Source organism: Eschrichtius robustus, chromosome 17 (genome assembly GCF_028021215.1).
Source record: "Eschrichtius robustus isolate mEscRob2 chromosome 17, mEscRob2.pri, whole genome shotgun sequence".
Lineage (NCBI taxonomy): Eukaryota > Metazoa > Chordata > Mammalia > Artiodactyla > Eschrichtiidae > Eschrichtius > Eschrichtius robustus.
Window position 1 is genome coordinate 71,273,590 of NC_090840.1, and position 27,873 is coordinate 71,301,462.

At 38.9% G+C, this 27,873-nt stretch overlaps 1 protein-coding gene across 1 annotated transcript in view; it reads right to left on the reverse strand.

Moving 5' to 3' along the window:
* TMEM65 (transmembrane protein 65) overlaps window positions 1-21,377 on the reverse strand; it is a 53,269-nt gene extending 31,892 nt beyond the window's left edge. Inside the window, exon 1 of the mRNA XM_068526036.1 lies at window positions 20,662-21,377. Within this exon, the coding sequence (XP_068382137.1) occupies window positions 20,662-20,947 (286 nt within the window). The 5' untranslated portion in view covers window positions 20,948-21,377. The remainder of the gene's footprint in view (window positions 1-20,661) is intronic.
* Between the last annotated feature and the right edge of the window lie 6,496 nt (window positions 21,378-27,873).

A 27,873-nucleotide genomic window follows, 5' to 3' on the forward strand; every position in this document is an offset into this window, starting at 1 on the left:
AGGAAAATTCTTTTAAATTGTGCTTTTCAGGAATATGCAACATGCAAGTTTTAGAATAGAACCACTGGGAACAAAACAACTGCCTGTAACCTGGCCATAAAATGCCTTGTGCCTTTGTGCTTTTCAGTCAAAACTGATTGTTATATCAATTTGGATATAACAAAGATTGGGATTGACATATATACACTAACATGTATAAAATAGATAACTTATAAAAACCTGCTGTATAGCACAGGGAACTCCACTTTGCTGTACAGCAGAAACTAACACAACATTGTAAAACAACTATACCCCAGTAAAAAAATAAAATAAAATAAAAAATGAAATGAAGGCACCAAAAGAACCCCCAAATACTGTAGAGCCTCCATTAATAAAAAAAAAAACATAGGAATTTACTGCAAACATCTTACATTAAATAAGCCATATTTATATACACACATATATAATTCACACATAAATATTTATTTATTCATATTTACATATATGAAAAGGATGAGGATGTTGAGTTTTTTTACTTAAGAGCGATTTTTAAGTAAAAATTAGAAAATAACATTTAAAATACTAAATTCCTTTGGTTTATCTAAATGAATAAGTTACACTTTTCAACTACGAAGGTTATATACCTTTACTGTAAAAAGTTAATGAGACTCAGAAAAACAAACCAAAAAAAAACCTTCAAACTACCTATAATTTATCAGAAATAAACATTTTGATGTATTATCCTTCAATCTTTTTTCTATAGAGAGGTATACACAAAATTGTATTCTGCCATTTTCACAAAGCACTATGTGGTGAATATTTCCCCCTTAAATTTTTTAAGGCAATAATTGTATTGGTGGTATTTTATTTCATCATATGATACCTAGTAGTTTAATCCCCTATGACAAGATATTTATTCTTTATTCTTTTTCACATTTATAAATAACACTTATACAAACCTGTACCTAAATCTTTTTATGTTCCCCTGAAAGTTCTTTATGGTAGGTTCTTAGTGGCATTACTGAGTCCAAAAAAAGGGCATACATTGAAGGATTTTTTAAATTTTGCAAAATTTCTCTCAGAAAAAGTATGCTAAATTACTCCCATCTTGCTACATTTTTATTTTTTTATTGTTACACTGTACTAAAAATATTCTCATGTTTTCGGAATATAGGTCAAATGTCATTAAAACAAAATCCTTGAAAGAAATTTCCAGACCCCAATCAATTGCCAAGTTATTTTAAGTGGCAAAAGATTCCAATACAACAAATAGGTAGGACAGGTCAAAGGAGTTTATTACTATATTTCCCCTTAAAAATAATTTTTAAAAAATCTTCAGTCCAATATTGACAAGTGGTTCTAAAATATCTTTTAGGATAAACTAAGCCTAGTGTATTTCTTTTTTAAATAAGTTACTGTACTAAGAAATACATCTTAAATTGAAAATCAAAATACTTCAGTAGAAGAAAGTAAGTGGAACACCTACACTTCATTTTAGCCTCTGCTATAAAACAAAACGTGTTTACAAAGGTGGTGCTGGAAAACAAAACTACCCCCCTCGACAGAGTGAGTTCTATAACATTATGTACTAAAAATTATAACTTGTTGGGAACTATACTCAATATTTTAACCTATAAGGGAAAAGAATCTGAAAAAGGATAGATGTATACATATGTATAAATGAATCACTTTGCTGTACACCTCAAACTAACACAACATTGTAAATCAACTATACTTCAATTTTTAAAATAAATAAATAATTTTAAAAAAACTATGATCTGTCATTTTCATTGTTAAACCTTCCATTAAATTTAACCATACTTTACAAGTATAAATCCAAACTTGAAACGAAAGAAAATCTAAAGAACAAAAAGAAAGGTCTTGGTTTCCAATACGCTTTCACAGCAACGATAATTCTAAATGTGGTAACTTATTTCAGTCTATTATCATGGACATAAACATCAATATAAGATCACAAATCAAGGGAAAAATTCAGAATCATTTATAATAGACAGCAGGAAAAGTACCGAAGCCAACATCACCCTGAGATGACATAAAAGGAACAGTTTAATGCACGCACTATTCCTTTAATTACAAATAACTCAGTACCCTTGAAGCTTCCCGTGATGCAGTTTCTGATCGTTTGACCACCTAGTATTTGTTCTAAGCCCCACCCCAGCATCTTCCCTGAGAAAGGAGAGGAAGTAGCCTTGGCAACACAAATCACAATTTGACCTAAAAAGAGATTTATGAAAAGAACAGAGATGGAACTGCTGCATTTAAACAACAGTTTTGGGGATTACAGGTTTCAATTACCCATATTTCTAAATAGAAAACTGCTTAGACTTTTAACAGAACCAAGAGTTCCAACGGGTAAGGTTAAATTTACAATAAATATATAACACATTAAAGAAAACAAACTTAAAATGCAAACCATGCTGTATGCAAAATAATTTAAGCAAAGTAAATCATATTAAATGCCAAAAAAATCAAACATGTACCAAAAAGGGTTTATAAAGCTACAAGGCAATATTTTTTAAAAGAAACAAATTAATATGACTAAGCAATATACTTATAAAAACTGACATTCCAATTGAAAAATGAAACACTTTAGAAATTGAAAGAACTTTTTAATTTAGTAAATTTCAATTAACAGGTCTTGTCTTTTAAAATAATGACTATTAATTATAAAAGGACATATAAATTATTTTTTAAATACATGCCTTAGCTAAGACCAAAAAAAAAAGTATTTAAGTATGATTTTGTAATTTTATTTATCATTTAAAAGTTTACTGCAACTTGTACATTATTTAGTAAAGAAATTTTTACTTAGATCATGCAATACTGTCACTTCACTAACCTTCAGGGGAAGGTAACATGCAGCCTGGGGCTTCAATGCAACCTAGACTGGGATCCAGTTTACTTAAGGGCAGCTAACCAATTCCTAGTCTGAGGCGGTCCAGTGGTATAACAGTTGAGGACAGGAGTTGGCCAGCAGTAATGATGAGGAAGGTGATAGTACCCAATTAATCATCACCTTTATTAACCTCATTAATGTAGTAACCTGTTAATTATTTAACTCTGGCTTAAGCAATAGTAAATACTAGATGTACAGTAATTTATTTCTCTTATGTCTGTCATCTCATGGAGTTTTTTTTTTTTAGGATAATCAAACATACTATTGATTTGTGGTTGCTTTTACACATCTTACTTGTGTATTTGGAGTAATTATATACACTACTTAACACAGACTATATTCCTTCCCTTCCTTCATGCCAAAGGAAAAGAGACAAGGCAAATAATTACTATATATAATGATTTTCCTTTTTTTTTTAAAGGCTAAGATATTAAAACAACAATACAACTTTTTAAAAAAAAGTCAGATCTGGGGCGTTCCCTCGTGGTCTAGTGGTTAGGATTCGGCACTTTCACTACCGCGACCTGGGTTCAATCCCTGGACGGGGAACTGAGATCCCACAAGCTGCGTGGTGTGGCCAAAATAAGAAAAAAAAAGAGTCAGATCTTGTTACTTTTACTTATTAGGTATAGAGAGAAACAGTACTATATAACATTAAATTAAAAAAATCATATAACTAAGTATACATAACATGGATACATTATATTATAGATGGAAAGCTTAAAGTGAGTTATAAAAAAATTATTCATCTTGGAACATCATAAGTGGTTGGTATATCTGTGGGTATGGTGACATAAATCCCCAGAAAACATTCATTTTAAAATAAAATTGCTTAATATTAGGAAGGAGCAAAGAATTTTCAGTCATTGCATTGCCTTTTTCCCTTTCAATCATTCCCCAAATAAAAATTCTTTCACAGAATGTTAGAGCTGAGAGGATCCTTAGAAACAGTCTGCCAGTGGTTCTCAATATGCTACCTCACCCTGGAAAATGCCTGGAAATGCAGGGTTGTTTGTGGATGTGATAATGACTGAGAAATGCTACTAGCATCAGGGATTCTAAACATCCTACAATGCACAGGAGAGCCCTTCATAATGAAGAATTAGCCAGCCCAAATGCCAGTAGTATGCCCACTTGGTAGTATACTGACTGAATTCTCCATTTTGAAGATTCAGCCACTTAGGTCCAGGGATGTTAGGTGACTTACTCAAGGACACACAACTTGGTCTAGAACCCAGATTCTCATTCTCTTGCTCTACTTCGCTTTCAATGAGTAAATTCTCAATGGCAAAACATAAAAGAACCAAGAATCAATTGTATATGAATATATAAAACACTGTCAAAACATTGGTCATGCATTAGTATTTGAAATTGAAGTAAAAACGCAATTAACTAAAATACTAATACCTTTTCAAATTCCTTTTTTCTCCACTAAAATATCATTCCCTTTCATATACATCATTTTCAAATCCATCAAAGTTAAAAGAAAGAAGAGGAAATCAACTGATTTATTATGGTTAACAAATAAAATATTTTCTGAATGGGAAAATTACATGGTTTCTACTGGTTTCAGAACAACAGGATACCCTATAGTATAGCGCTAATCTCCCCTGCTAACCCTGAAGAAATTTATTATAGTGAAGAGCACTGAACTAAAAATCCAAAAGCCTTGACACTAATCCCTGCCCTGCTATATATGTATATATATAACTAGTCACCAAATCTTGACTATATCATAAATCCTCTAGATCTCAGTTTCATATTACATAAAATGAGGAGTTTAGGGTCTCTGCATCCCTTCTAGCTCTAAGATTCTGATTCTATATTTCTTGTTTATTATATAGCTAGTAGGATTAAAAAAAAAAATAAGAGGCATACCACCTAAACATTCATGAAGAAGCACGCTACAGTGAGTAGGGATATAACTGAAGACTGAGTCTCAAAGGCTGATCGCTGACAGGTTAAATCCTACTATTAGTTACTGTTCAGCAGCACCTTACCTCCTAGTGATATCATTTGCCATTATCTATAGAATAAGTATCATTCCTTTTTCCCTACATTGTCCTAAAAATGAGGACTAACTAATCAATCTACAGAACAACCCAAAATTAAACCTTTTTTCTTCAAAAGACATTTTCATTAAATGCTTAACTTCTGCATACACACTGAGATTAAACTTTTTAACTTCAGAGTTACATTAGAATTGGCAAAGTAGAGCAAACTGGGGGATTTTTGCACTGCCCTAATATGTTAATATATACACATGTGTGTATGTGTGTACACACACACTATATGTCTCTCCATTTCTTGGAGGTTCTTACAGTTTAGTTTCTGCTCTTGACACTATATATACAGCCTAAGAAAACTGAGTTATATTTATCCTTTATCTTTACAAAATTTCAATTGGCCCATAAAATATTTCTTATTCCTTTCCAAACATTGTGTTATACTTCTTAGGCAACGCATATATATTAAATAGTAATCAAAAAATAAAATATGGACAGAGAAGAATTTATTGCAATATTTTTATTTCTCCCTCCCCTCCCCCCCATACACACACACACACACACACACACACTCAATTAACACAATTCCTCCTCTACCACCACCATCACAACGCACAACAGAAGTTAGATATCAAGCTGCATGGAGGTTGAATCTGAAAAAAGTTCATGAATGGCCTTAAAGTGAACTTACATAAGACTTCCAAATTATTCAAGAATATACTCTTAAAATATATTTCCCTAAAGTTCAGTTACTTAAACACAGTTTCTCTTTACAATATTCTGAAGGTTTCCTTGTGTGTGGTCCTTTTATCCTACTCATTCATCCTAAAGATATTCATAATCTTTGTTGTTTCTTACGTCTCACTTGCTCTCGTTATTTCAACAACTTTGAAAATACGTTATTTAAATATAATTATAAGTGATTTTGTCTTTTGTTAAGATCATAAATGTAATCTTTCAGTTAATTAAACATGCAATTATTAGTTGATCATATCCACAAGGTCTAGGGTTAGATAATAAAAATAAATATTCTGCAGACAGTCTAAAACACTGATGCAAACAAACAAACAAACAACAAAAAAAGACTATCACTATAACCAAAGCATTCTACTTCAAACAAGCAAGAAGTTCTGTCAAATAGATGCTTTTCCAGTTGCATTAAACATCTGACAAACAATCAGTACTGCAAGATTGTACTATACCAATACTATCAGGGGTCTCTGCTGATGATACCTCCTTCGCTCGCTTCACAATAGTAATCTCGGGTTTAGGATACCTGCATGCTAAAAATATTTTTAAATCAATGTATTCAAGCAATAATATAAATAAAATATGTATAAGTTTTCAAATGTATATGAAATTTTGAAGTGAAACATGCTAGAATATGGGCAGTTCTCATTTTGTACAATAGTGTGGGGACATAAAAATGACAATGCAAGCTGCAAAGCAAACAATAACTGATGGGAAAAATCATAATTGTTCTGTGACCTTAAACTTTTTTTCCAAAACATTAAAAATTCTCTTACTGGCAGTTATAAATATATAGGGAAAGTTTTTAAATAGTAAAACTGATATTTATTTAATATACTGTAATTTAAAATATTAGAAACACTGAGAAAGTGTTTTATGCTTTGTAAAAAAAAAATTAAATGATCAAAAGTCGCTTCAATCGTGCTAGCACTCTCTTTCTCATCATATAACTTACAAAATGGAACAAGCATCTTTTCTATGCCTTGGTGAATTGTCACACTCCTTTCTAAGTCTGAAATAGCTTGCATTTTATCTTTCATATTTTTAATATCATGAAATATCTGAAAGTTCCTTTAATGTGAAATTTTTACCAGAGTCACTTCTCTGGAACGTCATCCTTTTCATCACAACCTTCTCACTTTCCTCATTCATGTCCATAAGTTTGCGGTCTCTTAGCTCCTCTGGCTGCATATCTGGAGTCTCTCAAATGGCAGCAGTACAACAGCAGTGTGAACATTCCCACAGTCAGCTATTTATTCTACTACCTCATTTGCATTTGATTAAAATTTCACTTCAGCAATATCACTTTTCTTTGCTGCATTTTCATCTTTTTTTGGTCCATTCCCTTTTCATTCTTTTTTTTTTTTAAACGTCTTATAGGTTTATCACTGGGAGACAAGGAGGCAACACAACTACACATTTTGCTGTCTGTGTGTGAACTGAATAACAGATAAGTAGTGACCAATCACTGACAGACCGTGAAAGAGTGATATGATTGGTCACAATCATGAGGCACCCCCTGTTTTTACACAGTGATTTGTGGACTGAGGAGCTAGCAGCAAAGTTAATACTTTATGCAATTACTCAGAGTTAATATACCGTGGTAAATAAAATTTGAATCTTGTTGTTGGGGACTGGTGTTATTTAACTAAAACATGGTTACTAAAATTCATGCTTATGGGAACTGTGTAAAGCAGGGACTGACTGCCATAACAAAAAAAATTGAATTATTTAATGAAATGAGCATAAATTCAATGGTGGTGATGGGATATTGGTGACATGTAGGAGGAATGATCAAAAGAATAAATATATTAAGGATAATGGGAGTCAGGTATTTTTCCATCAGAAAATAAAGTTAGAAATACAGAAAGACAGAAACAAGAATGTACTCTGTGATGTTGGATCAGGATTGGAAAAATTGTTATGAACTCTTATGTTATAATAGATATGGATAGAGAAATATAAATAATATTTATTATGTATATAAATACATACATTCATATATTCACTAACTCTGCCCACTGTGGGGGCCTGAGAACAGCAACACCCTAATAGCTATGAGCACACCTAATGTGCACGTCTTGGTTTCTAAATACCATTCTACACCAAAAAAAAACAGAGCTCCTTATAGAAATGGCTGATTCCAGGGCTAGGGTAGGAAATGTGCTAAGATTAGCCTAGAACATCTCATGGTGCCAGAAAGTAAGGAAACGTTCAAAGAGTAATGGAGACGTCAAAAAGACACAGAAGCCAACTTGAAGGAGTTACCACTGGTGAAATATGGGACTGTTTGAGGGTCAAAAATGAAAGTAATCAATTGTAACCCATTAAATAGAGTAAGAATCCATGAATATATATTGATATGAATTCATAACTTGAATAGTTGATGAGGAATGGGATATTTCATAGACTCAAGGTACCTCCCCACAAAATATTAATTACAAAAAGGAAAATAGTAACTCTCTAGTGGATAAGTCAGATAGATATTACTTCGTCAAATGTTCAAAGGAAATGGTTAATCAAGAAATAGTTAACATCATCACAAACAAAGAAAAATCATGAGCAACTGATAGGAGGAAAAAAGAACATAAAACTACTTCTGTGATATGCCTACTTAAGATACATAACTGGAATCTATTCATAAGGAAAGAGACAAAACCAAATTGAAGTATATGCTACAAAATAACTGGTCTGTAATCCTCAAAACTATCAAGGTAATGAAAGCCAAAGGAAAGACTGAGAAGCTGTTTCAAATAAAGGAAATTCTAAATGCAACATGTGATCCTGGACTGGATTTTTTTGGTGTAAAGGAGCATTATTGGGACAACTGGTGAAACCTGAGTGACAGAGAATAAGATGGTAGTAATCTATCCATGTTATATTGTGGCTTATATGGGACAATATTCTTCTTTGTAGGAAGTATAGGCTAAAGTACTCCAGTTGTAGTGGGCATCGTGATGCACAGTTGATCCTTAGCTGCCCGAAGTCCTTCCGAGAGACAGCCCTCAGTGACAGTCCTCTTAGGGGACTGCTTCAGCTGAAGAATGCTGCCTCACCCAAGGCTCTGCCCCCTGCCCAGGGCAGTTCCGCATGTAATTTCACAGAGGAAGAGGCCTGGACCTCTCACCCAACTCAGGACAGCACTGAAGGGTCGTTCTATCTCTAGACCTCTCCTTAGGTTCAGCTAAGGCTTCGGCTGAGACTGCATCACTTTACTTCTACCTCTGCCCAAAACTCCTTCCTTCCCTTCCCTTTCTAAGGTGAGGATTCCAAACAGCACTCCCAGTAAACGTCCTGCATGCTAAATTTTGTCTCAGAGACTGCTTCCCAAGTAACCTACCCTGTGCCAGGGATGACAGAGCATCATGTCAGCAACTTATTCTCAAATGATTCAGGGGAAGGAAAAAAAATCTTAGTGTACTACACTTGAAACTTTTTCAGAAATTTGAGATTGTTTCTAAATTTTAAAAGTAATACAAAATTGAGTGGGGAAAACACAGGAAGAACAGGATGAAGAAAAGCAGAAGAAAAAAAGTATGACAGAGGACATGGTTCACTGAAGAAATGAGACTAACCAATGAACAGTATATTCAAGGTAATAATGGGAAAGAAAAAGAAATGAGAACAAAGGAATAAATCTATTACACAGTATTTATTACTCAAAAGTGATCATTGCATAACTATAAAATCAGTGTTAACAATTCACACTTTTTGTAATGTTGTTAACAGGTCCCTGTGAGTAGAAAAAAATGTTATAATAATTTTTTTTAAACCATAATATCTTTCTAACACACAAGCAAAATTCTGCCAGCTCACAAAATATGCCACATCTTACATTATCACTCTCACATGTTTGCCTGTTTCCTTTCAAAATGCAAGGATGCCTGAGTTTATCTACATGACCTCAACTTTCTCACCTTAAAAACAAAAACACTTGCTATAACCTTGTTACTCAAAATATTGCCCCCCTGGATCTGTAGCACTGAATCACTAGGAACTTGTTAGAAATGCAGAACTCAAGCTCAACCTCAAATCTACTGAAACAGCATCTGTATTTCAGTAAGATTCCCAGATCATTTTATATGTACATTAAACTTTGTGAAGCAGGTTCTAGTTTTCACTGTGGGATATAGAGAGCTACAAAGAGTATTGCTCCCACCCTTACAGTGAAATGAAGTCAAACTAAATTCAAATTTATGACTTATTTCAAACCCATAAGAGAACTCAAGTCACAAAGCAAACAATTGGCCCTAGATCAAAAGAGAAGCAGGTACCTTCAAGGACAGAGGAGACGTTAGCACATGCTTACTTGAGACAGATGCAACCGGACACCATAAGAATACTGCTAGAATAGTAAGGGAACAGGTGAAGGCAGAGTGACAGCCAGTGCAACAGTGTGAAGGCATTAGGGTACGAATAAATTGTGGAGTCTGCACCTTCTTGCAGGTTCTTTCACCAGAAAACTCACCAGGCACAAAATGTAATAGAAGGAGCCCTAATAAAGTGTCCATTGTGGTACAGACCTAGAGGAAGGGAAAAAGCAGTAGTGCAGAAGGGACATGAAACTCTACCTGGATCCCTTTCTCAACCTCTCCTATGAGTCAAAAGCCTTAATCTGTGAGAATGGCAAAAATACTGTCACCCGTGGGCAGGTAGGGTGACTAACCATCTAGTTTGCCTGGGACTCTTTCAGTTTTAGCATTAAAGTCCCACATCCCAGGAAAAAAATGTTCTCCCTAGCCTTCAGGTATTTTAATTTGAAAGTGGAGTTTCAAATCATCTTCTTGATTTCTCTAAGCTTCTTACTAAAGAAAATGAAAAGACATTACTTGCTAAATGGCCTGTATATTTTCTACACAATACTGCTAAAAAGAGGTATAATTTGCTTACCTGTGATATTACATTTTTCTCTGATAAACTAGAATTCTACACAGGACTCTGTAAAAAATGAGTAAACTAGTAACATATATTTAAAATAAGTTCAGACTTCTGACCGATGAGGAAAGAGGGAACCTTAGTAGTACTCAAGCTACTTCCCAACACCTCCTGCCCTCCATATCCAAAGTTCCCTTTAAAGAGTTGAATCCTTCCTTATTGATACTCCCTCCTCAGCCAACTAAAATCTGGCTTCTCCCCACATAATTCTTGACAAAGACATCACTCTCTTTTGCGTTATTATATCCAATAGACCTTCTTTACTCCACCCTCCCACCTCGCCAGTCTTCCTCTTATTTGAACCATCTAAAGCATCAGATCATTCCCTCTTTCTTGAAATGCTGTCTTCTTCACTTAGCTTCTGGAATACACTATTCTTGTTATTTTTCCTGACTTTGTAGACACTCCTCAGTCTCCCTCTAGTTCTAATCCTTCTTCATCTTCCCTTCCAATAAACATTGGTGCTTTTCAGAGTTCTGTCCTGGATCTTCCTCTCCATCTATATACAGCTGTTGACACCCACACTTACATCTTCAGCCTAAACTTCTATGAGCTCCAGATTTAAGTGTATAAATACACACACATGCATAAACACACATACCTACTTACTTGACATCTCCATTTATATTCACAAAGGTATCTAAAATTTGACATGTCCAAAATTAACACTTCAAGTTCCACACCCCCAAATCTATTCTTTCCCCAGTCTTCTCCCTCACAGTTAATAATAACACTTTTTACTCAGTCACTATAGTCAGAAACCTAAGTCATCACTTACTATTTCCTTTCCCTTAATTATCTGACCCTTTCTAACCCATCAGCAAGTCCCATCAGTTCACTCTCACAAGTATATCTTGACTCCATCTCCTCCTCTTCATCTCTATGGCCACCTAGTCCCAGCCACCATCATTGCTAGCCTAGACTACTGTAACAGCTTCCTAAGTGGTCTCCCAGCTTACACATTTGCACCCTCCAATTTGTTCTCCAATAGCAGTCAGAGGGCTCTTGAAATACCATTTCACTAATGCTTAAATGCTTGAATGGCCTTCATATGGTTTACCCAGAAAGGTCCTGGCTAATCTGGCTTCTGCCTACCTACATCTCATCCCATTCTACTCTACCCTTTGTTCATTAAGTTCCACTCATATTTGCCTCCTTTCAATTTCTACACTATGTGAAGTCCCTTCCTATCTCAGGGTCTTGGTATTTGCTTTTCCTTCTGAGAATGCTCTTCCTCCATCTGTCTGAATGAATGGCTTCATCTCAATCCTTTATTTTCAGCTTAAATATTACCTAAACAGAGGCCTTCCCAGATCGCTTTAAGTAAAGTAAATGTCCTTCTATTTATTCTTCTAATAGCACACACTATCTATAATTATTTTATTATTTACTTTATTGCTCTTATCTTTCCTCTCTCAAAAATGTAGGTTTCATGAGAGTATTTCCCTGAATTAATTCTCTGACATGCCTCCAGTATCCAGTACCGAGTCTATTATGGTAGGGAGAGTAACATATATTTGTTACACAAGTAAATTTTCTAAGTTTAGAAAGGTCTTCTATGAATAGCATGTTAGATTTTTTTTTAACTCATTTAAAAATCTAAAGGAAAGTTAGAATGACGGTTAGAAAGTTAAAGATTTATAACACTTGGAAGTCCCAAATACTAGTTTTCTGACTTTTTCAAAATCCCCCCACAATTTATAAACTTTTTTGCACACTGATTTTACTTTGATTTCCCTTATTTTAAAAGTAACAATGCTATATTTGCTTTTGTATTGAATGTGTATATTATGCAAACATATAAAAGATAGACTAAGATATACTACCAGCACATGTGACTTTTATTGAGCATTTGAGTTGTTACCTTTTTTCCCAGCACATGTTAAAAAAATTCCAGGTATGAATATCTACAGAAAGGTGCAATAATAAGAACAGGGATTTTAAAGTCAAACAAAGCTAAGCTAAAAACTCTACTCTGCCACAGAGGTTTTAGGATCTTGGGCAAGCTCCTCTTAGCCTCAGCATCTTAATCCATAGAATAGAGATAATTCCTTCTCTCTCCAAGAGAAGTGAACAGAATAATTATATGAAAGCTCACTTAATTAGCTCAGTATGTCTGTAGCAAACATTCAATAACTGCTAAGTAATGGTAATGAAAATGGTGTTGGCAGCAGCAATAGTGGTAGCAGTGGGATGTCTTCTATAAAATATAAGAACCATTATACAACAGAAATTCAGAAGTTATATTACAAAATATCATGCTATTTTTAAAATTACAAATGTTTTAATAACCCAATGCCCTAAATAGTCTACCCTAAAACTCAGAAAAAAGACAGAAAATCTAAACTAAACCAAGTAATAAAGAACACCATTCTAGCCTAAACTTCTCTGAACCTAAGTGCCTTTCAGGTATTTACAACAACAATCCTTTGAACGGCCATAATCGTAACATTAGCAGAAATATAAGATCTTCAGTGTGAGATCTGAAGAGTCAGAGGTCCATAGCAATGTGATAGGTGTAACTGGCTAGCTGGAGAGACAGGAGAGTAGTGGTCTGTGACCCTGAAATGTCTATCAAGATTAAACCCTACTGAATAGCATAAGGGTGAAGAGAGAACGAGATACTGGAAGAAAAAAAAAAAAAAAACCACCATGGAAGAGTGACAAAGAGCAGACATTAGAAACAACAACAGAGACGCCCGAGAAGCAGACCTCCTTCCACAGGAGCAAAGTTTACCACAAGGGATGAATGAGGATAGAGCAGAGCGGTCCGAGGGCACTGGGGATGGATTGGGGCAGGGGCAGAACAAATCCGACACACCTCGCCAGCACTATGACACGGTCTGAAAGCATGCCAACGGAAACAGCACAGCGTTCTGGGGGCATCTGGTGTGATGACTAGTATCTCTACAAATAGAAGTTAAGTAGCCCCAAAGAAAATCATCGTATTAAAATACAGTATACAAGGACTCGGACATCTGGTACAAGCAAAACTGTGCTCGTTATACTTTTACTAAGGCAGAGAAACAAGCAGTATGTTCAAATATGTTGCCATCAAACACAGTCAAAGTAAACATTTCAGAGGTTAAGAGGAATGATGTTTTGTACAGAGCAACCGGTTTGCAAGGCAGAAATAGAGACACAGAGATAGAGAACAAACGTATGGACACCAAGGGGGGAAAGCGGGGGTGGGGGTGGTGGTGGGATGAATTGGGAGATTGGGATTGACATGTATACACTGATATGTAAAAAATGGATAACTAATAAGAACCTGCTGTATAAAAAAAATGAAATAAAATTCAAAAAAAAAAAAAGAGGAATGACGTTTTGTTACCTGCAAGGTCCTTTGTCTAGAAGAGTCATTTACCAGATGGTTTGAGGTAACTACGTTATTATATTTTAACAAATAACTACTTGCTTTCATGTTGTTGTTTTCATTCACTTAAAGCATAAACCTATGAGTCAAAGACAAGGCTAGAATCTTACATACTAATTAATTCAGCTGACGAGCAAGATGCTAATAAAATCTGCACTCAGGAATTTAGTCCCTATTTGTTCCAGTTAGCTTTATATTCTCTCGTGCCAGAGAAAACCAGCTGAGAGTATAGTTATACAAATTCATCACTATTTTTAGAAAAACTAAAACAGTCGCCACTGATAGTGGTTCAATATCAGATCATTCCCAACATTCAAGATTATCCATTATCTTTATTTCTGCCTGACCCTTTGGATGACCCTATAAAGTTGCAGACTTTATATTATTGCAATTTTCCTATCTACAAACATCTTTATAAAAATTTGCTTGTCACAACTGCTATAAAAAGTAAGAAAACAGTGACTATTGAGAGGAACACCAGCAAATTACTGGTGAATTCAACTATGGCAGTGTTTGACTTATCTGGAAGCCCTGTTTTCTAAGGGTCTAATATTTAGAATTTAGTTAAGAACTTAGAAGTGAAAGGGCATCACAATCAAGGAAAAGAGTTATCACAAAGCTCGTTTATTTGATAATGAGGTGAAGAGTCTGATATAGCATTTCATATAAAGCGATGGCCCTCAAGCAGATTGGTTTTGCTAAATTCCTCCCTTTCCTCCCACCCAGTGTCTCCTCCAGGGAATATTTGGCAATGTCTAGAGACATTTTTGGAACACAAAACTTGGGGTGAGGAGGGTGGGAGGGTGCTACTGGCATCTAGTGGCTAGAAGACAGGGATGCTGCTAAATATCCTATGTGGAGGACAGCCCCACAACAAGAATTACCAGCCCCAACGTCAATACCGCCAAGGCTAAGATATCCTGATACAGAGGAAAGAGTCCTATACACCTGTCTCCCTCTGTCTCTATACATATCTATCAATCAAACGAATCACTATCACTATACTGGCACTCAGTACAAGAACGAATGGTCAAAAGTCTTAAGACACACAAACAAAAACTAATATGTTACTGGTATGCATTAATAAAGAAAGATGTAATACAAGATTTCCAACAGAAACGATTAATTTTTAAATGTTATAACGGATATAAAGGAACTGATATAAAGGAACAAACTACAATTATTAGTTATGGTTACCTACATAGAATATCTCCTCCTAATTTCCCTTCCCTTGAGTCTAGACTGGTCTTAGTGACTTGTTTGACCAATAGCATGCAGCAGAAATGACATTCTGGGACTTCCAAGGCTAGGTCATAAACTGTGGTAGGTTGAATAATACCCCTCCCCATATGTCCCCATCCTAATCCTCCTACCTGTGACTACATCACCTCATATGGCAAAGGAGAGTTTGCAGATGTGATTAAGTTAAGGATTTTGAGAAAGATTATCCTGAACTATCCAGGTGGGCCCTAAATGTAATCACGAGGGTCCTTATAAAAGACAGGCAAAAAGGTCAATGATGTGACAACCGAAGCAGAGATTAATGTGAGCAAGAACCAAGGAATACCAAAAGCTGGAAGAAACAAGGACCGGATTCTCCCCTAGAGCCTCCAGAAGGACAGAGCATTGCTAACACTTTTATTTTAGGCCCTTAAGTCTAATTTTGGACCTCAGGCTTCCAGAACTCTAAGAGAATAAATTTGTGTTGTTTTAAGCCACTATATTTGTGGCAATTTGTTACAGCAACAATGGGAAACTGATAACAAAGTCTTACAGCTTCTACTTAGCTCTCTTGGAACATTTTCTCTGGAAGTCCTGACCATTTTAAGACTGTCATACTGGTGAGATCACATGCATCTACTCTGGTCAATAGTTCTAGTTGAACCCAGCCTTCCAGCCATGTCCAACAAAGTGCCAGACAAGTGAGTGAAGCCATCTTGGACTCTGTGACCAGCTCATCTGCCAGCCGTTTACCGAGTGACCCCCATAGATACCATGTGAAAGAGACGAATCACCCAGCTGAGCCCTGCCTATATTCCTGATCCACAAAATCATGAGAAATAATGGAACGGTCATTGTTTTATGTCACAAATAACTCTGGACCTCAAGTTACATGTTAAATGATGATTAAAGATTGTTAAATAGAATATATCCATTTTGTAATGGAAGAAAAAATTCCTATTTATATGATCTGTTTTCTAGGCAGTAATCTCTAGTTATAGGGCTACTCCAACATTCCCATTAACTCTAAAGTATCGTAATTAAGCTTGCTGGAATATACTGCTAAAATTAGGTTCTTTCCATATTGGTAAAATAACTGATTGTAACAAAGCTTCATTTACTTATCCAGGGCCAGGATATAGAAGCTCTCAGCTTATTAGAGATCACTCACTCTTCCTGACTCAATCCACATTTCATATCCTCATCCTGTTCTTCTCCTCTTGCAGGTCTAGTTATTCCTTTATTCCTCTTTTACTGTTTCAACTAAGGCACCTAAATATCTTTATTCACAAATCTTAATTTGGAGTATGAAATGTTTTCTTGCCCTCTTTCTTATTCTCTTTGAGCAAAAGCCAAGATTATCTCCAATTCATCTAGAGGCTAATAGCCTAACAGCACTGCCACTTTCTTACATAATCCTATACAAAGAGCTGAGAAAAATGCGGATACTCTTGTTAAGAGTCCAAGATCCCTAGTGGACTGGAACTCCACAAAAAATCATCTTTGTTTCTATGTATTCGGAGTATGCTATACGGCAAGTTCTCAAAACAAAACTCCTCATGCTACCTTAAGTAAATAATCACAACGGTGGGGAACGTGTACAAGATTAAATTTAGAATTATATGGTGTATCTATATGGATGTAGATAAATGGTAAAAAAAATTTGTAAAAAAAATTTTTTTAAACATATACGGTTATCACTTACACAGAGAAACAGAAAAAAAATGCAAGCTGATTAAGATCTAACATTAATAGAAAAACTGCTCTGTTCCCCCAAAACATCCCTTATTTGCTATATATAAAAAGAATCTCATTTTTAAAATACTTTAAGTACACATTTAACAAAAATATTCCCTAAGAAGGTCCTTTTTTCAAATCATATCTTTCATTGTGCCTCCCCAAAAGCCAGCTCTTACCTTTCTGTGTAATTCTCCAATGAGCATTAATTACAACACCTAAATAAGCGTGGAAGGCAGCCTCCAAGATGACCCCCACAATGATTTCCACCTCCTGGTATTCACACCCTGCCTGTATAGTATGCTCCCACAGTGTATGACGAGGGCAAAAAAGGATGGACTATCTCTTCTAAGACCAGGTTATAAAAGACTGTGGCTTCCAGCTTAGGTGTCTCTCTCTCATCACTCATTCTGGAGGAAGACAGCTGCCATGTCTTGAAACACTCAGGCAGCCCTGTGGAGAGGCCCACACAGCAAGGAATTGAGACTTCTAGCCAACAGCCATGTGAGTGAGCCTTCTTGGAACTGGTTCCTCCAGCCCCAGTCAAGACTTCAATGATGCAGCCCTAGCTGAAAGCTTGATTACAACTTCACGAGAGACCCTGAGGCAGAAACATCCCCCTAAGCTGCCCCAGGACTCCTGATCCTCAGAAACCGTGAGACAATACATGTTTGTTTTAAGCCACTGTGCTTTGGGGTAATTTGTTGTACAGCAATGTAGAACTAACTAATGCAATGAGCACTGCTCATCCTTCAAAAACCAAATAAGTATTCTAAAAGTTTTAAAAAATAATTATAAATAGAAATAGTAACTGCAAAACTTGAAAACAAATTTGGCTTAAAAAGCTCAGCTAAAATTAAAAGGCAACAGTAATAACATCAGCTTGTCAGTCCTACTTGTAAAAACAATGAACCAACAGTGCACACTATCAGAAGACTATGGACTCTTTCTGGAAGAATAGAGAGCAGGTTGAGCAGATAACTTGAGAACAGAACACCAACTTTTTTAAAACTAGCAAGGAAATCAGTTTGTAATTTAAAAATCACAATATCTTACTTAACTATAACAAGACATCCCACAAAGTCTGCCTTATCTATTAGAAACTGATTCTAAAGCTTTATCTTGTCACAGACTATATCAAATGCCTACTGATAAACACATAAGAAAGATAAGGGCAAATATACCAAATTTCAACAGTAGACCCCACTTCCATTTCAAAGCACAGATTTTTCTTTTCCTGTAATGTTTCCACACCAAATCCAAAACACTTCATTAGATCATGCAAGCACTCTTTCCAAGAACACATAAGATTTCCTATTGTAAGAAACAGCTCTTTTAACATAATTTATTTCATTAGAAAGTGCACTTAGTACACACATATTTAATACACGGGTTGAGCATTTTAAAACACTCAAAAAGCAACAATAAAAGAAAAACATGGCAATTTTTCATTTGTCTGGGGAAAAAATTGATTTCAGCAATAGAATGAGCTGTATGCATTCTCAACATAATAAATCCTCTCTACCTTAAATGGTTAATGAATAGGGTAATTTACTAGTGATGATTCCAGTTATCTCCATAGAAACTATATGTATTGATATTGAAAACAACGAGGAACACTAAGACTGTATTAAAAATTAAACCATCATCATCAATAAGTGTCATTTGAGTCAAAGAGCAATAATTTAGTCATCAACATTGGCAAAATTAGTTGACTTAAACTCTGAAGTTCTTTAGCTTTTAAGTCAAATAAGCATTTGAATACCACATTGTTTCCTATATCCTTTATCTTGAACAAAGACATCTTAAATTACCAACTTCTCTCTCATATAACTTATGTATTATTAAGTTTAATTGACGCTAACTGATCTCCATTGACTGAAGTTTATAGGTCCTTTCCAGAATATTTAAAACCATGTTAAATTTTAAAATACATTTTCTATTTTCACTGGAAAATGTAGCATTCTTACTGGCATGTGCTAAAATAATAAGGTATGAGGCAAAATTTATCCATTTGTATCACAGGACATGCTTTTCATGAACTGTCATAAAATCATATTAATAAGGCCCTCCAATCTTGTAACAATGTTAATGCAGAATTTCCAAGAAATTACTTAGAAAAGGCCAAATGTGTGTTCAAACAGTCTTGCCCATGGAGAAAGATTCCTAAAACGAATGCTCTAGCATGAATGTCTTTATAGTTTTCCAAGGGTCACATTTTCAGAAGTGAATATTTTAAAACCACACACTGAGTGCACACATAGCTCACAAATATGCTAGTATTTGATAATGACTTCATGTAATATCATGATTACATTTAGTAACCGAATTGATTGTGATGTTACATTTTTCCTATAGAAGCACTGTGGGTAGACAATGTCTGGAATCATCCAATACCATAAATTGGTCCACAATTCCCTGAACGGAGGAAAAAAAAAAAGCAGTTAAAAGGCACAACTAACAAAAAGTTTCTGAAGAAGTAGTGTAGAAAAGTCCTGCTTATGAGGTAGACAATTCTCTCCTCCATTCCTGAACACAGACCAAAGAAGCACTTTCAAGTGCCTGCGGCAGATCAGATGCTTTGCTCCAAATAAATGTGCTCTTAACTTACGGAACCTATGGAATGCTTATGTACCTACCAACCTTGAGTGTAGGTTGGTAAAACAAACAAACAACAAAAAAAAAACCCAAAAAAACCTTTCAAACACACCAGAATGTATAACACAAAACAGCAGCAATGTATTCTGTCTGTATCACGGTATTCAAATGGCCAAAGTATCTTAAGACTGAATGATTTGATCACTGGCCCCTTTCATCCTTCTGATTTTCTGACTTTTTAGCTTTTTCACTTGGACTCAAATTCTGACATACCAGCATGGTGCACCGGTTTGAAAAATACCCTCTTTTAACAGGTTGGCTTAAAAATAGCTTGGCTTTCACCATTCCAAATTATTTTTGAGCAGAAGTCCGCTTTTTATTGCAGAGCCACAGTTTTCCAGAAAAATACCTTCTTAACTACTGCATTCTTTCATCCTCTGGGGGCACAACAAAAACGGGAGTCTAACTTGGGCAGCACCAAACCTGTGATGGGCTTGCAAGTATGTATCTGCAGTTGCTGGTCTGATCCACGCTTTCAGTTTCCCAGGAAAATGTTTCCTTCGGCTGCTTAAATGAATCCAACAGGAGGTGTACGCAAACAAGCCGCTGAGAACACGTCTGCCTTAACAAAGCAACATCCCTTCTTTCGGACCCTCACACATCTTCCTTTGATAACCATTTAGCGAAGTTTCCCCCTGCCTCTCGGCTTTGTAGCGCTTTGGAAGCACGCACCGCAGGCCACCGGCATGGCTGCACGTTCACAAGTAAGCAGCAAGGACTACAGGGGGACAGGAGGGCTGGGGGACGGGGGGCACAGCAAATCTAAACAAAATCAAATCAACGTCGGTCGGTAATTGGGGCTGAAGCTCCAACTGTGAGGCTGGGGAGGAACCAGCCAAGCGTTGGCCCTGGCTGCCTGACACGATCCGCGCCCGTCCTACCTGCCCCGGGGACACTCAGGAGGCGCAAAGTTCCCCCCGCCCCCCCCGGACGTCCCAGGCGCGAGGCCAAGCGGGCGAGGGGGCCGGCGGCAAGGGGCCCAGGCCGAGGGGCGGCCGGGCGGCCGCGGCGCAGGCGGGGTAGGGGAGGGCTCTGGCCACCCGCCCCTCCGCCCCGGCTCGCCCCCCTCGCGCCCCCCTTACCTTGGGCGATGGCAATGGACTCGAAGCGGTGCAGCTCCTTGAGCAGGCAGCTCCTCTCGCTGGAGTGCAGGCTGTAGATGAAGTCGCGCGCGCCCTGCGCCGTGTTCAGCGCCTCCATGGGCTCCTTCTTGGGGTGGGTGCCCAGCTCCCGGGGGCCGCCCAGGGCCGCGAGCGCCAGCAGCCCCCGCCCGCAGCAGCACCAGGACGGCGGGCGGGGCACGGCGGCCGGGCCCGGCCTCAGGCTGCGCGCGGTCCGGCTCCTCAGCAGGGGCAGCAGCCGGGACATGGCGGGCTGAGGAGCGGGGACGCCCCGCGGCAGTCCGGCAGGGCGATTTCTGGCGAGCCCGCGGGAAGGAGCTGGGCTCAGCCCGACCCCGCCCCGATGTCCTCCTGACAGGCAGCCGAGGCGCCGGGAACCATGCACTCGCCGGGCCCGCGCGGCTGGAGCCTCCTCTTCAGTCCTCCTTCCCTTCCCAAAGGCTCGCGGCGCCTCCGGTCCCTCCCGACGACAAAAACTTTCTCTGAGGCGGCCGGGCCGGGAGAGCGCTCCCGGAGAACGCGGGCGGGCGGTGCGGGCGGGCGCCTCCCAACCAAAGAGGAGCGGCGCGGGCGGGCGGGTTCGGCAAGGGTTTACGTCTGTCAGTCTGCTCTTCCAGAGGGATGAGTCAGCCACGCGCCGCCCTTCCCCGGCACGGCCCTTCCCCGGCACCGCCCTCCTGTCTCGCCGGTTTTCCCACCCTCTTGCCAGCCCTAGTCCCCACACCGTACGGCTTCCGCGCCCTCAAAGCAGCCGCGCTCTCAGACCACAGCCGCCGCCGCTACCCCTAGCGGCAATATAGGGGGTAACAGGGCGGGGCGAAGGAAAGAGGCGGGGTGGGTGAGGCAGGGCTGCGCAGGCGCATTGTGCAGGTTTTTGCGGGCCGCGCTTTCTCCGGGCTAAAGAGCGTGCACGCGTGTCCCCACCCTCTCTGAAGCGTGAAGGTGGAGAGAGAGAGGGACCTTGCCGCTTGCGCTGGCCTCCGGGTGGCAGAGGAGTACGGCTGCCACCCGGCCCCCGCTAGCGCCGTGCCTGAATCTGAGGCTGGTTCTGAACGATGCTCCAGCGTGTAGGCCCTCTCGCCCGGCACGGGCCCGGCCACAGCGCCCTGCTCAGGCTTTGGAACATTGAAGCGCCCAGGCCGCGCCCTTCGCCAAGTCGCGCACACCCAGACTTCGGCCAGACAACCGGGTCTCCGAGGCACCCGCTCTGGGAGCCCCAGAGGGAGGGCTAGGCCAGTTCTCCCCCCTTCCCAAGAAGAGTCTGAGACTGAGACCTTGACACTGAGAACACCCTTCCCCGTTCTGATGCAAGCAGCTTAGAGACGCTGGAGCCTGAGGCAAGAATGTCACAGACCTTTTCCAGGTGGTTGTCCAGGTTTGTTTGGTTGTTTTTTTTCTCTGTGCCGAGGTGGAAAGAATTCTGCGATCCTCCACCATTTCCACGTGTCCTAGGCATCTTTCAAGGCCCCAGTTCATAGGGTCTGCTATTCCAAGCTTTAATTTATCTCTTGCCAAGGGAGGAGATCTCTGCTTTATCTGAACCTGTCTAAAGACACTTAGGCTTCCTGTCTTCTTAGAGAATAGATCCACTTAGAGAATAAATCTGCTCAAGTGTAATCAAGATCTAAATCCTATCCTTATCATACCCACTGCTGCACCCAGCCCGAGACCTTGTATGCAGTAGATGTGCTATAAGAATGTAAGTGCAATATATACATGCGAGTCAAGGGAGGAACGGTATCACTAAATCCTCCTACTGCTGTAACCCAGTGGTTCTCAAAGTGTGGTCCCTGGACAGCAGAGCTTGTGAGACATGAAAATTTGTGTGCTCCACCAGAGATCTCCTGAGTCAGAAACTGGGGGTTGGGCCCCAACTCCGTTTTAAGAAGCTCTCCAGTTAATACTGATGCACACAAAATTTGAGAACCACTGCTCTAACTTAAACATGGAAAGCAATTTTTTAAATTGTTAAATTTCAGGGCAGCGCCTCTGGTGTAATAATGACAAGAATTTTCTCTGTGGAAAATGGAAGCTCTTTGAGTGTAGAGACTTTCTTGTCTTTGAAACCCCCTACACCTCCCAGTGTGTGTTGGAATCTTCTACAGAGTTATTTAAATTCTTGGGATTTCTACCACCACCACCCGCCCCCCCCCCCCATATCCCTTTTACCCCCAAGAGATTCTGACTCATTGGGCTTGGGCTGGGGCCTGGGAAGAGAGGTTTGAAAAAGCTCTTCAGTAGGAATTCCCAGCAGTCTCCAGGACACCAGTTTTGTGTTTGGGCTCCAGAAACAGATTGCTGAAAATTTGATAACTGGATCAACCACTTCCTAGCTATGTGTTAGTGTTAGATTGTTTCAGTAGTGGTCCCAATAATCATGCCTTATGGTATCCACTCCCTTGTGTAGACCTGTCCCATATAACTGTGGGCTCGGCCACGTGACTTGCTTTAGCCAATAAGTGGGACATCACAGCCATGCTCTAAGTGCTTGTTCCTTGGGGCTTGCTGTAATGTGTTTGCTGTATGCTTTATGAATATTCAGTTCTGCTATAGAAAATAAGAGAAACAAAAATGTAGACACAATTTGCTTATGAGACATGTTACATGCAGAGTAAATGGATATGTGTTGAACATAGATAAAAAGGATGGAACAAATGAAAGTGCTACTTCAGATAGAAGGAGATAAATCAAGTAAACTTTAAATATTAGTAAGGCATGAATCATACTACCTCTCGACTGACAACTACGTCATTCCTAAATTGGCCACCAACTAGTGATACCCATTATAGCCCCATTATGGCCTCATGTAGTCTCTGCACAAGAAAAGCAGATAAATCCCTAGCTGCTCAGCCAGCTAATGGCCAGCTACAGTTATGACCAGACACACTTGCTTCTGTATCACTCAGATGTATGTAAGATGTATGTTGATTCCAGACCCCTTCAGTCTGCCAAAACCCCTCGCTTACCCTCCACTCCGGTCCTTAAAACCATGCCATCTATGGTTTTAAGTGCTATGGTCCTTCCACCCTGCTTATACCCTATCCTAAGCTTGTTTATCTACTCCTTTCTTTCTCCTTGCTTCTCATTCTGTTCTAAATTGGTTGACAAACTGTTGCTGCTCTTTAAGTGAACATGTTAAATGAAACTTAGTGGCTTAAATAGCCAGTTTATTTTGCAGAAATAGAAATAGAAATTCAGGAAATAGATAGAAATTCAGGAAGGGCTTGCTTGGGCAGTTCTTTGTTGGTGTCTCTTATCACATGTCACTGCAGCTGCAGTCGTTTAAAGGTTCATCTAGGCTGGACATCCAAGATGGCACACTCATGTGGCTGACATTCGAGGCTGGCTGTTGGCTGGCTGGAAGCTCAGCTGGGACTGTGAACCAGAGTACCTTCACACACCCCCTCCAACATGTCAGACTTCTCACATGGCAGCTGGCTTCCCTGAGAGCGAGTGTCTGAAAAGAACCAGGTTCATGGCCTTTAGTGACTTATCCTAAGAAGTAATGGAGTGTCACTTCCACTGTATTCTACTAGCTACCAGCAAGCCACTAAGACCAGCCCATATAAAATAGAAGGGGATATGGACCTCCACCTCTCAATGGAAACAGTGTCAAAGAATTTGAGGACATGTTTTAAAGCTGCCACATAAACAGTGTGATTCAAGCATCTTAATTTGGTCTATAAGCCTATCTACATATATGCTTAATCCTTACTAGTCACTTGTGTTATTTCATTTTCTTCTTCTTTTTTTTTTTTCATTTCACTTGGTATATCAAGGTCTTTGTTACTGGTTTCTAAGAACTCACTTATGACTAAGGATGTTAACCATTTATCATGCAATGCAAATGAAATACCGTATTTTATTGCCATCAATTTACTATCGTTTTGTATTAAAATATAATCATGTCGTGTTTTGGGGGGAAAAAAAAGCCTATCTGTTCTATGACTTATGGTACAATCTTGGAATTTGGCTGCCACATAAAAAGGTCCAGAGTATCTTGCTGGAAAGGCCACATGGAGGAGGAGGCGACAGCCAATAGCCCCAGCTAACTACCAGGCACATGCGTGAGGCCATCTTGGACCACCTAGTCCCAGTCAAGCCCCAGATGACAGCATTGCAAAGTGGTTGAGGTCATTAGCTCTGGAGCCAGACTGCCTAGGTTTGAGTCCCCACTCTACCGTTTACTAGATGTGTAACCTTGAGCTAATAACTCAACCTTTCCATGACTGCTCATCTCTTTGATGGGGATAAGGGCGTGTTGCTAAGTTTGCTCGTCTGTTAAATGGACATAAGGGCATCTGCTTTAGAGGGTTATAGTGAAACTAAATACATGTAAAGTATTTCAAACAGCTCCTGGAACATGTAAGTGCTCAGTAAATTATTATTATCCAAATTCCTGTGGACCTCTCAAACCTCTAGGATTAGGTCTTTGGACCCTAATTTGAGAAATAGCTACCTAGCTATCTGTCATTTAATACACATGTAATGTGTACTAAGTGGATCCTCTATCCACTCTCTTTCTCTGAACACTTGAATACCCTAAATATAAATGGAGGAGATGGGGAGCGGGGAGGGTTGGGGGGGATCCACGTATGGAGCTATGGAGAAGTATAGGATAAGGCAGGTCTAACTGTGGGTGGCAAGAGGGAGGTTGTGAGGAAATGGGAGGGTGCCGAGGAGGTAGTGCCAGCAGGTTGGAGAAGGTTACAGAAATGGAAGAGGGAGAGGAGGGCCCAGAAGGCAATCCTGGCCTGGGTTCAGCCTAACCTGCTCTTCACTTTTAAAGGTGACAACCATCATGCCTCAGTTAACAGTCACAGTCTCCTCCTCATGAAAAATTGGTGCTGAATCAACAGTCCACAGTAGGTTACATTATGCACATACTCTCCAGAGTTCCTGGCATCCCTATTGCTGGCAGGGCATAAGGCCATTTGCTGTCTGCATCTTACAATACGTTATACACCCCGCTATTGCTGTCCACTTTAAAATTCTTGAAATTGTTGCTTTACTTGGTGGGACCTTTAATCATTTTTTTCTGCCCACATTTTTGCAGTTCCCTTATTATACTTCTTATCCATCAAGTCTTAGTATTCTGACCCCCAGAAGTCCCCTGCCTCATTGGGGTTGTGGTGAATCGATTGCTGCTTCACGATGAAAACCACAAAATCTTACTAGGAAAATTAAAGAAGACTTAAATAAAGGGAGGAAAAGACCATTTCACGTTTGGAACAGTCAGTAGCATTGATATAAGATGACAGTTCTCCCCAAATTAATCTATAAATTCAGTGCAATCCCAATCAAAATCCGAACTTGGTTTGTGTCTCTGTATGTGTGTGTGTGAAATGGTCAAACTGATACTAAAATTTATATTGCAATGCAAATGGAGGCAGTGTAGCATACCAGAAAGAGCATGGGTCCCCTGACTTTACATCCTAACTCTAATACCTACTAGCTGTTTCAGTTCAGACAAGTTGTCTATGATGCGAAGTTTTGGTTTGGGGGTTTCTTGTTATTTCTTAAAATACCACCTCACAGAGTCATGAGCATAAGATGAGTTAATATATGTGAAACACATGGCACAATACCTAACATGTAGTAGGTGGTCAAAAAATGATAGGTAGTATTAGAAGGCATTAAGATTTAAAAATTAGTGTTAGCAGTATCAGTGTATCTACAAGTATCGGAGGCTCATATAACTTCAGAGCTAAAAGAAAGAGAATCCAGCTGGATCTCTATTTTCTCAATGTTTCTTCACTCTCCAACTCCCTGCAGTCTAGCTGTTTGGCTTCCAAAGGACAAGGCTGGAGATATAAATTTGAGAGCCATCAGCATCTAGGTATCATTGAAAGCTGTAGACCTGGCCAGATTTCCAGTGGGTAAAGTAAAGATGGAGATGAGAATGTGGGGCTAACCCTGGGACTCTTCACCCCTGAGACACTGGAAGAGGCAGAGGAGCCAGCAAAGTAGGAGGAAAACCAGAGGACAATGATTTTTATTGTCCTCCTCTCTGTTCCTAACATTAGAAACACCCAGAACGATGTTCGCCTGATACTGGTCATCATTATTCTTGGGATATTGGATGATTTTGTTAACTTTCTTCTTTGCCCTTGTCTCTGTTGCTTGAATTTTTTATGATAAGTGTATATATTGATAATTTAAACAAATAGAAAGCTTTAAAGAGAGGAACTACAGAACACTTTTGGTATGAAAAACACCTGGAAAATCCTAAGTAAATCCTGAACAGACAGTCTCTCTTTTGGATCCTTTGCATTCCTCTACAGCAGTCATTTATTACTGCCTCTCATCACCACCTCATTTTGGTACTTAATCTTTAACAATTTAATCTATATGTTGAAAAGTGTCCATCACAGGGCAAGAAGGAGTATCTCATGGAAGCAGGATGGAAAATGTAAGAGAGAGGCTATCAACTGGAGCTCAGAACTCATGTGTTAATTTCATACTCCAAGAGGTTCATATTTATCTGTCCATAAGTATACCTATAGGCAACACAACTATGACTGTCCACACAACATGAGAAGTGCATATGCACACATAATACCCATTCATATCAACACACACACAAACACACACACACACACACACACCCCTACCTGACTCAGGGCAATATTTTGTAACTTTCCCCCTTCCAGATTGCCTGTTGTGTTTGAGGCTGGGTAGGGATGTTGACCAAGGTAAATGTAAACAACAGGGCTAGGAAGTGCCTTCTCTTCAGACTTTAAACTTGAATTCTTAATGAGGCTTCCAAGTATTTAGATGCCCCAAGAACTATTTTTGAAAAATTACTCCAACTTTGAGCCCAGCAGCAAGATCAGCGGAAAGATTCTTGAATGTTCCTGTTTTTGAAGGAAAATAAGGCATCAACTCAGACTTTTTTGAACACCTTTTCAAGTAGACTTATTAAATCATCTTCTAACACATACCTAAATTCAAATAATATTGACTCCTCCCCCCTCTGTACCAGCCACCAAGCTAGGACTGGAAGTATAAAAATAAAAAGATATTTTAAGGCCAAATTTTCTATTTTAGACCAAATATTTTCACTGCTGTCAGTTACTACTGTTCAACAGAATCGATTCTCAGGGTGTGAGAGGATTGCTCTTCCTTGTCCCCTTGAAGTTGGAGGTGGCCATGTGACTTGCTTTGACCAAT